We start from the raw sequence: 14962 nt of genomic DNA, 5'->3' as shown, positions 1-14962 counted from the left end.
TAATATCCAGACTTTTGCCTAGTATATTTGGTCTGTTCCTCATAATTTTTTGATTTTCTGGTGAGTCATTGAAGATTAAAGTCATGAAATAATGACGTACAATTTAAATTTCATCAGACTTCATATTTTTTGGAAAATGTATGCTAATGAAAAAACTATTATTTTATCAACTTTCTAAGTTTATAAGAGCAATATTTACAATTTGTCCCTGATTTTGCGTCTTCATTCCCCCATTATTTTCGGCTTTCCCCAGATTTCCTTTGTTTAGAGGTTGAGAGGTATGGGGATGCTGAAGAAGATGGCTGCTTCCAAGAGTAACTCATTCTTTGGTAAATGTTTGAGAAAGGAGTGAAATGGAAAGATGATGAAATTGCATCTCAAGGTGCTGTTGCAGATGAATCAATAGCTGTAGCTGAATGTTAGTTTAGAGAATTGGAAAGGATTTTAACAAGAGAATGATGTGAACACAACTAACCAAAGGTGAAAGGAAGAAGTAGCATGAGTGATTACTTTGCTCAGCCAGTACAGCACTACAGATCATTCTGAAAGGGCTGACAGGCTATATTTTGAAATATTGTATAGGGTTTACTATCAAAATGTTGAACTTTGTTTGGTCTAACATTCATATGATCGACCCATATGGTCAACACATGAATATTAAGTAGTTCATTAAGTCGAAAGGAAGTGCATGCAAATTACCTGTCGACATTACGTTGCAAACAGGGCAAGGATTTTCCTTGTCTGTACTGTTGTGCAATCTCGGAGTTGTAATATATAAGTAACCCCCTGCAAAAACACTAGGGTTAGTTTGCAGGTGTTTTTCGACCATTTAAATTTAGACTTTTTTTTTCGGTATTTTGAACATTCAGTGAAATGACTTTCGATGTTAGGAACGTCGACCATGTGAATTTCAACATTTTGATAGTAAACCATTGTATGGTATACCTTTCTCAAGACTAATCTGTAAGGTATCATGTGTAGGAATCAGATACTTGTAGTTTTACTCAGCTAAAACTGTAAGCTGTACAGCTGTGACCTCTGAAAAACAGGAACTCCAGGAAATCTTTCCTCAGATGAATAAAAAATAATAAATGCATAGATACATATACACAAACACACACACACACACACATATATATATATATATATATATATATATATATATATATATATATATATATATATAAATTAATTGAGTAAAAAAAAAGACACTAAACACATGGAAGCAGCAACCCCCCTGCGCCCCCATACCCCCACTACTTATACTAACGTTGAGATCGCACTACATTGAGGAAAAGGGAATATTCACTTTTCCCCACTGTACTGCAATCTACAACAAGAAGTTCCCCTCCCATACACCACTAAAACACACCGTACCTGCACCACCACAGGCTCCCAGAATCGGTGATCACACATCACTCAACTGATTTTCGCCAAAGTGCATTTTTGAATAAATGCACTTTTGCTAAAATGGAGTTGGAAAATTGCAGTTCAGTGAACTGTAATTTTGATGGGTCAAAGTATATATATATATATATATATATATATATATATGTGTGTGTGTGTGTGTGTGTGTGTGTAAGTATATGTGGAACACTTAATTTTATATTTTTATTTGCATGATTCTTTATTAGAGACTTCAGATTGCAAACCCTTTGAGGATGTAAAAAACTGAACATTGTACATTAAATGCATTAATGGCTCACATAATTTAATGTTCTCCTCATTGTCTTAAAGCATAGATAATCTGGATGATGGAATAACATGTTAAAAGCCGTCAATATGGTATTATTTTAAAATGTATTTGTTTATATTTGCAATGCTTACAATACATAGTCTTGACTTATATTGCTCAACTGTCATCAGTTTTGATATGAAACAATTGCTCACTGTTATTTGTTTTCTTGAAGATGGAACTAGATTATTAAAAATGGATGAAAACTTCTTCAGAGGCTATAGAAAGACGGCACTGGAACCTCATGAAATATTGCTTTCTATTGAGATCCCTTATACAAGAAAGGTAAAGTTTCTTTCCTTAACGTTTTATATTGTGGTTTTAATACTCTTCGGTATTATTTCATAAGGTTATAAAATTGTGCATATAACATTGTGCCCATAATTATGGAAATTCAAGTTGTAACATAATTCAAAACCACTCTGAAAGACTTCCTACCTAAAAATCTTTCTTTGTTCTTTCCCAAAATCAGGATAAACTTTATCCCTAAATGTGAAAAAGTACCTTTTCATTCCTTATGCTTCCCTACTCTCAGTTCTACACTGCTATCATATTTTTTTCCCTGACTTTCTCTCTAAATACACAATAAGCCTGTTTTTCCCTCACTTCATATTGCAATTCCTGTTTGTATTAGACTAACTTACCTTTAATTTCTCTATAAATTGTCTAAAATTTCTCTAAATAAAATTATTTTCTTATACCTTGTATCGATTCTTAGCCAATGTTTTGATATTATGTCTAATTTGTTTGTATTTATTTAAACTGCAAATGTTTTTGTTTTATTTTTGAAGATTACAAAATTATTGTTCTTAAAATGTTTTGTAATAATTGGGAGCTTTTATCTCAGGGCCTCTGCTGAAAATGGGCTTCAATCCAGTCGGACCTTCCTAGTAATCTAATATCAATAAGTAAATAAATAAATAAACAAATAATGACTCTTCAGAAATATTATATTATTCCTAATTGTGAAAAGCCTTCTACAAATACAAATAATATCAGTCACCAAACAAACCTGGAATTATCTTAGAACAGCTTTGAGAAGCAGTTTCAATGCAGTGTGGAATAAATGTAATAATAAATTAAATCTGCTATCACACCAGCAGAACACATTTGACTAAAACAAACACGTGAATCATAAAATAGAGAAAACTCTGTTGTTCTCCAAATAAATGGCACTACAACAAAGGGGTCAGCCATAAGCATCTTCACATATGATTACCACATGCATACCCTTAAACTCACACACACACACACACACACACACACACACACACACACACACACACACACACACACACACACACACACACACACACACACACACACACACACTCTGAGCAACATATGTAACCAATAGGTTTATATAACTTCTCATGGGCTCATGAGAATGGCAATGGCAGGAAATGTTCACCTCCCAGGAGACAGAGATAATGTTCTTCATATTAATCACTGCTGACAAAGCCTTAGCTATATGGCTTAGATCCCGCATAAAATATAACAGCCGATCAGCTTCTAAAGCTTCACAGCACCATCCACACACCCAAACCATTATCCATCTCAAGCTGAGATGACTAAAAAGTCAGGTTTGGACTTCATGCTCTTTAGAACTTTCCTGTCACTGTGAAGAGTCCTCCTTTGTGGGCTTTTGATGATCGATGGTTGACTCATGCTGATCCATTGCTGGGCAGATAAGTTCCCTTCAGGAAGAAACTTTTCATCTTGCATTTTTTACTTGTTTTTGGTAATCTTTTGAAAGAAACACATACTTTTAAGTTAGGGAAAAGTATTTTTCTTGACTGCATCTTGAATTTTATATACTTTTAAACTGGTAAAACGTTTATTTTTAATTTTTTGTGGTAAAACATTGTTAGAAGCTGTTTAAAACTAAATTTTCTATGGATTAACTATGTTTAATTTATGTTTTAGGCAGGGGAAAGTATTTTAAGTACTTTTTACTGAGTGTTTTTCCTGGGGAAAGTTCATTTTTTCTACATTCCTGATTTACCAAGTATCACTGCTAAGCTCCCCCCCCCCCCCAGGGAAACAAGCAACATGTTAACTTAACTATGGAACAAACTAATGGTTTTTCAGCTGGAGCTTTTTTCAGCCTAAAATTAAAATGATTATTTAGCAGCATTTACCACCACAGGAGCCTGGTAATTTGTCTCAGCTACAGGTGGGTGAATTTGTTGTGACAAGCTGGTACTTATCTTTTTCTTTGAATCCCTCTGGCATTGTTTATAGCCACTAAGCACCATGGATTAGCCATGTTCTTTGTGGCTGTTGTGCCCCCTCAGTGGGCAAAGGAGAGCCACTCTTGTTGCCCATGGGAGATGGTGTAAGTAATGTGACCCTGCTTAGCCAGAATATTGTGCCAATCCCTGAGGAAGCTGCTGCTGGCAATACTAGATCTGTTTTTCCATATTTTCCTCTCATGTCAAAAAGATACTAAAAACTAAACATTTCTCTTCTCCTTTGAGAGTTACTCTGGACAAGAGTAATTTGTTGGGGTTAGCTCAGGGTCTTCTGCATGTTCTTGGCTCTTCTTGACTCTTCTTGTAAGGTAGTTTCTGGTAAAAGAAAACAGAATTCCTATTTCCCTGAAGAAGTTCAAGAACTGGAATCTATAGAGGATTGTGAAAGGACTGATGCAGTTTTTTTTCTTGTTAGGTTTCTGATTCATATTTTGAGGAACGTATGGTATCTGATATTTCCTTTGAGGGATTCTCTTTCTCTGAGTCTCTATTCCCAGGATGAAACAGTGTTTTAGTGGGAGAATGCTGAGGTTTCTCAGTCGCTTAGAAAATACTTTGCTTTGTTCCAACTGGAATTATAGAATCTTCACCCATCCCCCAGTGCTGTCAGCATTGGAGGATGTTTGTATCACAGCCTGTGGTTTCCCTGAGAGTCAGCCTACTGTTCCTAAGAAAGTTTATTAAATTCCTCAGTATTTCAAGCTTTTCCACTACATACGCTAATCTCAGACCTGACCTAGCAGCTATTGCTTTAGTAAATACATCTCTAGCCTAACATTTATTAATTCAAATCCACCTTCTGATGAGGATGGAAAAGCTTTTGATAAGTTTGGGAAAAAAGTGTATGCTTCTGCATCTTTGATTTTTAGAATTCTAAAGTGTCAGGCTCATATGTTGAAGTTTACCCTGACTAATTGTGAAAGTATGACGAATGTTATGACATCAATTTACTCTTGGAGGAAAAATCTACATTGCGTAGTTTAGTTTCTCAAATCACTGTTTATTCTTTGAAATGCATTTATGATGGGTCTATATTACGTGATTGAACAGTGAAATGTTCGAACACGTAATAATCAACCCCCAAATATCGAAACGCCGTAATGTCAAATGGCAAAAAACAAACAAACATTAAAACACTCTAAGCAGGGGGACAAGCCCTCCTGCACCACTCACACCCCCACTACTTAACTCTAAGATCGTACTACAGTGCAGACAATGGAAAATTTCCATGTCCACACTGTACGGAGAACTCCATTGAACCGTTCAACATTGACAGTTCGATTTTTAGGGGTCAATTATTACGTGTTCGAACATTTGACTGTTGGATCTCATAATATAGACCTGTTTATGACTCTATAGATACTACTTCCAGTGCTATTGCCACTAGTACTGTTTTCAGGTGGTTTGTCTGGCTACATTCTCAGAACCTCTCAGAAGATGTCAAAAATGAGATTCTGAATTCTGCTTTGGATAGGCATTTAGTTTTTAGACCCCCTACTGCAGAGGTAATCAAAAAGGGTGATGTGAGATATAGGCTAATTCTCTCAAAATTTACAGGCCTTTAAAAATTAATACCTTGGCCACTTCTCCCAAATATCTACATAATATATTCACAAGAATCAAAATGCCATCAAAAGCTAATAACATTAAAAGTATCTTCCATGAAAAGAAGGTGAAAAAATGTCTTGGATATAGGTGACATTCTTGATGCCTATAGAAATCACTATATGGAACATTTCCAAAAAGAAAATATACATATTGATCAATTAAATCGAGATGAAAAATGTTCTAATATAAAAAAATACCAGAAAAATTAAAACTAGATCTGCAAGCACCCATATCTAACAAAGAAATTACAGATACAGTAAAACAGGGTAAAAATAATAAAGCTCCAGGTATAGACGGCTTATGGAAATATATAAACTTTTTCCTGCAAAGACACTATCCCTCTTCCATAAAACTCTATTAAAAATTCAGTCACAAGCTTTAATATCACCCTCTTGGAGATATTTTTTAAGCATGCCAATCCTAAAGGAAAACAAATCCCCAAACCTCTGTACCTCATATAGATCTATATCATTATTAAATAATGACTATAAGATATTTATGACAATATTAACTAACATAATGAAAATACCACTATCCAAAACAATAAATAATGATCAAACTGGATTTATATATCATAGACACACACATGACAATATTAAAAGGATAATTTCTCTTATAGATTATGCTAATAAAGAAAATAAACAAACACTTATAATTGGCTTAGATATAGAGAAAGCCTTTGATTCTCTAAATTGGGACTATCTATTCAAAATCCTAATGCTATTTGAATTTCCTGCATCCTTTGTTCATCTCCTAAAAAAAAAAAAAAAAAAAAAAAAAATATATACATATATATATATATATATATATATATATATATATATATATATATACACACACACACAAATAATTTAGTATATGTCAAGTTAGGTCATTTTGCCTCTGAATCTATACATATAACAAAAGGCACTAAACAAGGATGTCCCATGTCACCGATTCTATTTGCTCTGGCTATTGAAATATTGGCAGATTCAGTTTATAATAATATAAAAATCAAAGGAATAGATGTTTATGAATAATACAATTCTAAAGTAATGATATTTGCTGATGACATATTACTAACATTATCTAATGCAAAAGAGACATTAGAAGAATTAGATATATTAATTGACAAATTTCACAAGACTTCAGGGCTCCATTTTAATAAATCAAAATCAAAATTTTTATTTTTAAATTAAAAAAAAAAAAGAACTGCAGACTAAGGGGAACCACATCATAGGGAAACAAGAATCTACCTTAAAATATCTCGGAATTGAATTATGCAAGGAAAATAATGAAGTTGTCTCAAAAAATACAATATCATCAATACAATTAAAAGGAAAAATGGAATAAAGTAATATTAACATTTGAAAATAGACTACAGTTAATAAAAAATGGTTTTACTGCCCAAGATCCTATATATATATATATATATATATATATATATATATATATATAGCCTTGGCAATACAACTGTTACCAGAAAGGAATATACTTAAAGAAATAAATTCATGTCTAATAAATTTTATGGTTTCACAATAGAAACAGAATAGCTTTAATACATCATATCAGACCATGGAAACAGGGAGGATTAAACTTTCCTGCTATAGAAGCATATATAAAAGCATCAATATATAAAACAATCTCAGATTGTATAAGTCCAAATTAATCTGCAGATTGGAAAGAATTACTAATTGTAATATCAGTAAATTAATTTGATTTACAAAAAAATTTCAAATAACAGATAAAGCAATTTGCCTTGGCACATATTATGTATTAGTATGCAATGCAACATAACTAAAACCACTAAAACTCACATGATTAATTATTACATTGACTCATTTAGGAAAATTATTAATGCAAATATAGATTTAAAAATCTGGTTTGAGCTTTTAACACCATTTATAGTCACAAAGAACTTTCCACATAAAATATATAGAGAAATTATTAATTCCTGGGAACAGAAAGGATTTGTTTGTTGGCTCCAATGTATGAAAGAACTAAAAGTTTTTAGATATGCAAGTAATAAAAACAACATACAAAATTCCACAACAGGACTGGCTAACTTTACAGAGTATTCTGTCATATTCACAAGATTTAAGTAGAATAACGAACAATTCTTCATTTAAAGAAATACCTAAATTTACGAAATACGTATATATAATGACTTTGACATGGGAAACAGTATTTCAAAATTTTACAAAAAAATTGATGAACTATAAAACAACACCCAAAACCTCATATTGGAAATATATAACAAAAGGACACTCAATACAGTTAACTGAAGATATTAAAACAACTATCTTATTCTCAATAAAATATAAATCCTTCACACAATACTGGAAAGTTTTTAATTGGAAATGCACAAATGCTTTCACAGACAATTCTGAACCCCAGACACAATCAGTAAAATTAGTTCTTCCTTAAAAGGAATATGTTGGAGATATGAGCAAGTACACAATGCAAATTGGAACCACGTTTTCTTTGATTTTGTTAAAATTAAGCCATTTTGAAATGGTATTAATAACTTTCTACAAGCTTTATTTAATGAATAATTTTATTTAACTGAAGCTCTTGTATTATTCAATGTGAACGAAGGTCCTCATTTGAACAGGTCATATATATATATATATATATATATATAGTATGGACTATACTTGCAATTTCAAGGAAGTGTATAACAAGAAGATGGAATACAAACACAATACCAGCTTTGGAAGACTTCTACAGCCTACTGAAGACCACAGCATTATTGGAAATTGAAATTAAAGAACTAAGAATTTATCCAAAGTCATTTATTAACAACCCTTGGGGAAAAGTCTTATCACTGATTGACACTATACAGTAATTGATCAGACACTCTGCTAATGGATTGGACATACTCAGTGGCGGCTGGTGACTTCAAATCAAAGGGGGGCTGCAGGAGACAGCTGAATGGGTGGGGTCAATGGGACGGGGTGTGGCCAACTAGAAAGGGGAAGAGCTATGCTCAAAACCACAAAAACTATACTGCCCTGGGTGCCAAACCATCATTATGAGAGTCCAATCAAGACAAAATGAAGTGTAGAAGAATAAAAATATTTCAATGCATTGGCTGCATGACAGCTTAATATCTAGATGGAAACAAAAAAGGTTGTGAGGCATAAAAAAATAAATTACTTTTTTTTAAATACATTAATGGAATGCCAGTCAAAATCAAGTATAAGAAAAACAAGCAGCACTCAACTCAAACCACTTCTTGCACTGCAGTTCTAATTATAATTTATATTCAGCTTTATTAAAGTACCAAGTAACATGCTGAAAGTAGAAATCTCTGATGCCCCCACTTGTAAAAATGTTCCTTATCCAAAAAAGACCTGCTGCCTGACATCTACTTATTTCATGGGGAAAACATGATCATAGTAAAAAATGAAAAGCAAACAAGAAATAAGCTCAAGATACATTGCTTAAAAGGATTACTGTACAGGTTATGGACCACACTAAAAGGATTACTGTACAGGTTATGGACCACACGATTGGCATTCTGTTAATGGGTAAAGCCTGCAGAGATGACTGGAAGTCTCCAAGTGTAATGAGACTCTTAAAATAATGTAATCCTGTCCTTTATTACAAATACTGGCATATGCATTTCAATACCCAAGGCTTATACATTATCTAGTTAAGTATTCTCTACATGGCAACAGAAAGGCTTTCAATGTTGACAATTCTTTAACAGTATACTTATTAAAGCTTACTTGCATCTTGCAATCTCAGCCAAGCTTACCTAATGGTCATTAAAGTATTGCTACTTAAACACAGAGCAACAGGCACTTTGAGTAATAAGCATAAATCAACAGTACAAAAAATATGACAGAAACCAGACCATTCTGTAAAAATCAAGGACAGATGAAAAGCCGCTCTAGTACTTGTGTCTTCCTTGGATTGGGGGGATACTCTGCACATTTACACTGCATAACTACTCCTTGCCTTGCTTCGACACATCCAGAGTCACTACATGGGGGAGTGAGGTGCAACAAGTATGTCACAGTTTGAAATGTCTCTGGCTGACTTGTGATGGCCCTGACACATTTGTCATACCTCTCAACCTCAGAGCAAGAAATCTGGACAAAGCCATACAAAGAAATGGGACAAAGGCCCAAAAATAAGGACAATTTTTAAAATATTGCTCTTATAAACTTAGAAAGATAATAGAGGTATTGCATTAGTATGAATTTTCTGAATGGTATGAAATCTGAAACTCAAATGTCTGTCATTATTTTCTAACTTCAGTCTTTAATGATGTGTCACTAATTTGCCAAAAAAACACAATTTTATGAAAAATGGACCAAAAATGTGATGTAAAAATATAAAATAGCAACACAATACAGCTGGGAACCTGTCAAAGAAGGGATACTTTAATATTAGTACTGCTAACTTGAGCAGCTGACAAAATAAAAGAATCTACATGCATTTCTGAAATAAAAGTAATCTAACTGATTATTACAGTTATTTCTTAATTATAAACCCTCCACGTTTTCTTCCAAAATTGCTATTTTGTGGAGGGATCATTAGGGGAAGAGCAACATTTTGAGCCAAAATCAGGGACAGTTGAGAGGTTTGGCTATGCCTAATTCTATAAAGCAATTTATTTGCATGTACCTTTCAACCTGTTAATGCAATAAATCTGGACAAGGCCAAATATATTGGGGGATCATATAAACAGTACTAAAAATTGCTCTTGTATAAACTGAGACAGTTGATAGAACAGGTCTTACTTTAGCATGCATTTTTCTGAAGGTTATGAAGTCTGAAACTCAGTGGGTCATTATTTAGTGACTTAATTCCTAAATGATTTGCCAGAAAACCACAAATTTTATGAGGAACAAACCAAAAATAAGAAGCAAAAAATCTATTAATTCTTTGAAAATCTGGACAGTTGGGAGGTATGGTTCAGCTGGGGCTGCCTAAGTTTGCCGCCCTTCCGCCTCACAAAACCATGGTCAAATGGAGCCTCCCCCTGCAGCCATTCCAATGATGCATTATTTGGCTATTTTACTCCATTTACCATAAACACTAATGTGCATACTGATTTACTTCTATGATGATTTGAACTTCATTTGAAAGTTTTATTTTGCATTTTACAGCACAAACACTAAGACATCTGCTAAACAAACTTGGCATTAAAACTTCTCTGCCATTGAAACTCACATTCATTGAAATCCACATTCAAAGAAAATACATTTTACCTGTGGCAGATAAAGATTAATTCTGGGCTGTTTTCAAATCATAGGCCCCTTGCATATGAAACATACATGAGCTCTTTGATACGCCTTCCTATTGCTTTGAACATTTTTTCCAGTAAACAATGAAACAAAACACATGCACCAATGACAAAACTGCCCAATTCAGAACATTTCCATCATAAAAGTCTACTCAAACTTCTACAGTCCACTATTATCAGTAAATATGCACAATTCTACAGTCCACCATTATCAGTAAATATGCACAATCTCTGAAGTTGTAAAAAAGTCATCTAAATAATTTCACGTTAAATAAATCTGTAATGAAGAGGTTGCTGCTAGCAATCACCTTTATATTTCATGGTTTCATTGAAAAATAAAGTGTCTGATGCCCCTGAGGAATAAATTGCCTAAATTACATTAAAAATAAGCTAGTAATATTGCAATAGGAAATGGATGGCAAACTGATAACAGGCTTATAGATAGTATCTTAACTTTCAGTACGGCAGCATTCACCCCTTATGGGAATAGAACCAACAACCTTCTGCAGCAAAAGCAAGTACACAACCTGTTGTGCTATTAGTAATGCGAGCTGACTTGGCATAATCAGCACTAAACTTCTCTTCCTCTGCAGCTCTCAGCTCCTTGTAAAATCTACTCAATACTCAACTGCATTTCAACTTTGCAGCACAAGAAATCTGGAAAAAGCCAAATTTATTGGAGTGGGTCAAAAGGGCAAAAACCAGGGACACATTAAACATTGCTTGTATAATCTTGGAAAGCTGCTAGAATAAAATGCTGTGTTACCACCATACATTTTACTGCCAAGGTCACTGTGCAAAAGAGTCAGAACAACATACCACTATGCCAAATCACCTGCTTTGTGAAAGAAAAATCCTGTGTTACCACCATACATTTTATTGCCAAGGTCCCTGTGCAAAACAGTCAGAGCAACATACCACTCTCCAAATCAGTTGCTTTGTGAAAGAGAGGAAGACTGAAACTTAAATGGCTATCATTTAATGAATTCAGTTCTCACCATAGCTGTCAACCTCTTAGCACAAAATACCTGGACAAACCCAGTAATGAGGGAATACAGCCCTCAGACATATTCAGTGAATTCAGTTCTTGCCATAGCTGTCAACCTTAGCACAAAAAACCTGGACAAAGCCAATAACAGAGTAATACAGTCCCAAAAATAAGGACAAATTTCAAATAGTCATCTTATAAACTTAGAAAATTGCTATAATAAAAGGTTGTGTTACTATATATTTATTGCTAGAATAAAAAGTTGTTTTACTATGTATTTTCTGAAGAATGTGAAGTCTGAAATTCAAATGCCTGTCAATTTTACTTCTGACGGAACAAAAACAATTTTCAGCAGAGGTCCAGGGAGAAATACTGTAGACACATGTCTTTGTAAAATGGCAGGACACCAGAGCAAATCCACACAAACACAGGGATAAGATGCAGACTCCACACAGAAAGCACCCCAGCCAAGAATCAAACCAGAAAACCTATAGCTGTGAGGCAACAATACTGCCACTGCACCATCAAATATGTAAGGAATTAAACATTCAGAAACCTGAAGTCTGAAATTCAAATGCCTGTCAAATCAGGACAGTCTGACTTGGAACAAAAAAACTATTTTCAGCAGAGGCCCAGGAAAAAAATGCAGACATGTCTTTGTAACATGGGAGGACACAAAAGCAAACCCACACAAACACAGGGAGAAGATACAGACCCCACAAAGACGGCACCCCAGCCAAGAATCAAGCCTGATTACCTGCAGCTGTGAGGCAACAATGCTACCACTGCACCATCTAATATCAAGCATTGCAACATTTACAAACCACAGATATTATGAGGAACAGATCAGATCGAATATGAGGCAAAAATCTGCAATTGTTTTACAAATGGTGGTGGGTAGGGAATTCAGGTCTTTAACACCTGCATACAAGGTACAGGGTTCAAGCCTGAGGTATTCCCTACCACACCACCATGAGTCTAACCACCAGTATATTGCACCTGGGGCATTTACACACACACACACACACACACACACACTAGATCTTCCAAATCCCTGTAGCAAACCACCATACATCCCGAGTATGCTACGAAACCCATGCAAATCCACACCGGACCGTGAGATCTTCCCCCGATGAGGCTGCAAACTCCAATCCAGACCCTGCCCATTGCGAGATCTTCCCCTTCCCCTGACGAGACTGCAGCAGCAAATTCCAGACTGCTGATGTTGCAGTCCAACCCTGATGTGTTTTCCCAGCGAGTTCCAAGACAGACTTCTGGGAGTTCCATTCTTCATGTTTCCCAGTCCTGCTGAGACAATCTGCACATGCTCCAGACTGTCTCAGCAGCAGTCCGGAATAGTGCTCATGCGCAAAAGTCCGTGATTTTTAAATTTTTTTTCTTTTTATTTCTTTATTTTTTCTTTATTTACAGTTGAGGGGTCTGCAGTCCGGCAGTCCAATAGCACGGGCTGCCCCTGGACATACTTATAAAGTAACTGTATGCATTAAGATCTGTTATAGTGTCAGGATAATGTAAATACCGTACATAGTTATTTAAGATTTTATATATAAATACTATGGAATTCATTCAAATATATTTGAAAAATAAAAAAAAATGAGTACTAAAAGAATTTACAGGCCTCTTTCTCTAAATTCTTCCAAGAGTTACCCTGCTCCCTCATCTAATTTTGGCAGGAAACAAAGTAAACAGCCTTAGCAGAATGTTTGTAAGCACAACTTTAAAAAAGCAATGGCAGTGAGGCTCCAGAAAGAAAGCAGGACCCCCCACCCCAGAACAAAGGGCTGCCAAATAAGTCAGAATAACTATATGAGAGACTTTGCACCCCCCAACACTTATGCGCACCTCCACCCTGGTAGCTCCTTATCCCAATCTCTGTTCCTCTCTATGGCAACAGATTGTTTCAGATACATGGGTGATGAATATCATCTAGGAAACAGATCACTTTAGGAAGAAATACCTACTTTTCAGGGAATTCTTCCTCATTTTGCAAAGCAAACTCTTCTCTTTCCTCTTGCCTTTTACCATATACTGTTTAAGGATGCAATAGAAGTTCTGTTTCCTCCTTTGGTTTTAACTAAGAATGTTTTAGTGCTAAATAAATAAAACTCTTGAAGACCAGATCTGGACATTTCTTTCCTGAATCAGTTTGTGATATGCCCAAGTCCAACATGCTTTCAGTGCACTATCTGTTACCCCTTCTTCCTCATTTCAGTTTTCTAGTAACCTTTGCTTTAAAAGATGCATATCATCACATTCCTATTCATCTAAATTTCTGGCATTTCTTAAGGTTTTGTGTGTCTGGTGCACACTCTGGGTTGCCATTTGGGCTGTCCACTGCTCCATGAGTGTTCACAAAGTGCCTAGCTGCTATGCTAGTCCACTGCACCCTACAGAAATTTACACTTGCTTATCTTTGTGGGGTCTGTTTCACAGTGTCAGGAAGCTCTGTCCTTGGTAAGAGATCCCTTACATAGGCTGGGATTCCAAGAGAACATTCAAAAGGCTGTTCTGATTGCAAAGCCCCCCACTTAATTTAGATGCAAAGTAATGATTTTTGTGTTGTGGCCGAGGTATGTGTTTCCCTGGGATGTTTGACATTGTGTGGTTCGATATTAGAAGATCTATATTTAGGTTTTCAATCACCTAAACATTCGGACTTCTAATATAGACCCTATTTGCAAATGGAAAAGGTTTTTCAGTTTGTGCCAACAAAAGAACCAGCACCCATCCAGGGCTTTCTCCGGTTTTACATTATTTGTGTGAGATACTATCGTGTATCAAGTTTCATTTGACAGTGATTTCACCATTTCTACCCACAGACCCCTATCTTTCAATGCAGTCAAATATGAAAATGTTTTGAAAGAGATTTTACATAAGAAGCCTAAAAAACACAGTGTCTCTTCTTTGGGATCTTAATTTTATGCTATAGAAGTTAACACTTGTTCCATTTGAACTAGCTTATCTGTCTGATGTGTGGTTCTTAACATAAAAACAGTTTTACTGCTCTGACTTCTGCAAGAAGAGTATCGGAGTTGCAAGCTCCTCTGGTTATCTTATCTTCCACACAGACAGGGTTTATTTGAGAACAAATTCTTCTTTTATGCCTAAAGTGGTAT

General features: G+C 35.0%; 1 protein-coding gene across 1 annotated transcript in view; it reads left to right on the top strand.

Moving 5' to 3' along the window:
* LOC122792414 (xanthine dehydrogenase/oxidase-like) overlaps positions 1-14962 on the top strand; it is a 1368088-nt gene that overhangs the window by 159429 nt on the left and 1193697 nt on the right. Inside the window, exon 5 of the mRNA XM_044060203.1 lies at positions 1911-2020. Coding sequence (XP_043916138.1) covers positions 1911-2020 — 110 coding nt within the window. The remainder of the gene's footprint in view (positions 1-1910; positions 2021-14962) is intronic.

This window comes from Protopterus annectens, chromosome 1.part2 (genome assembly GCF_019279795.1).
Source record: "Protopterus annectens isolate FY-2018-M chromosome 1.part2, PAN1.0, whole genome shotgun sequence".
Lineage (NCBI taxonomy): Eukaryota > Metazoa > Chordata > Ceratodontiformes > Protopteridae > Protopterus > Protopterus annectens.
The sequence above is the reverse complement of the archived record's forward strand: the minus strand, read 5'-3'. Positions and strand labels throughout refer to the sequence as shown.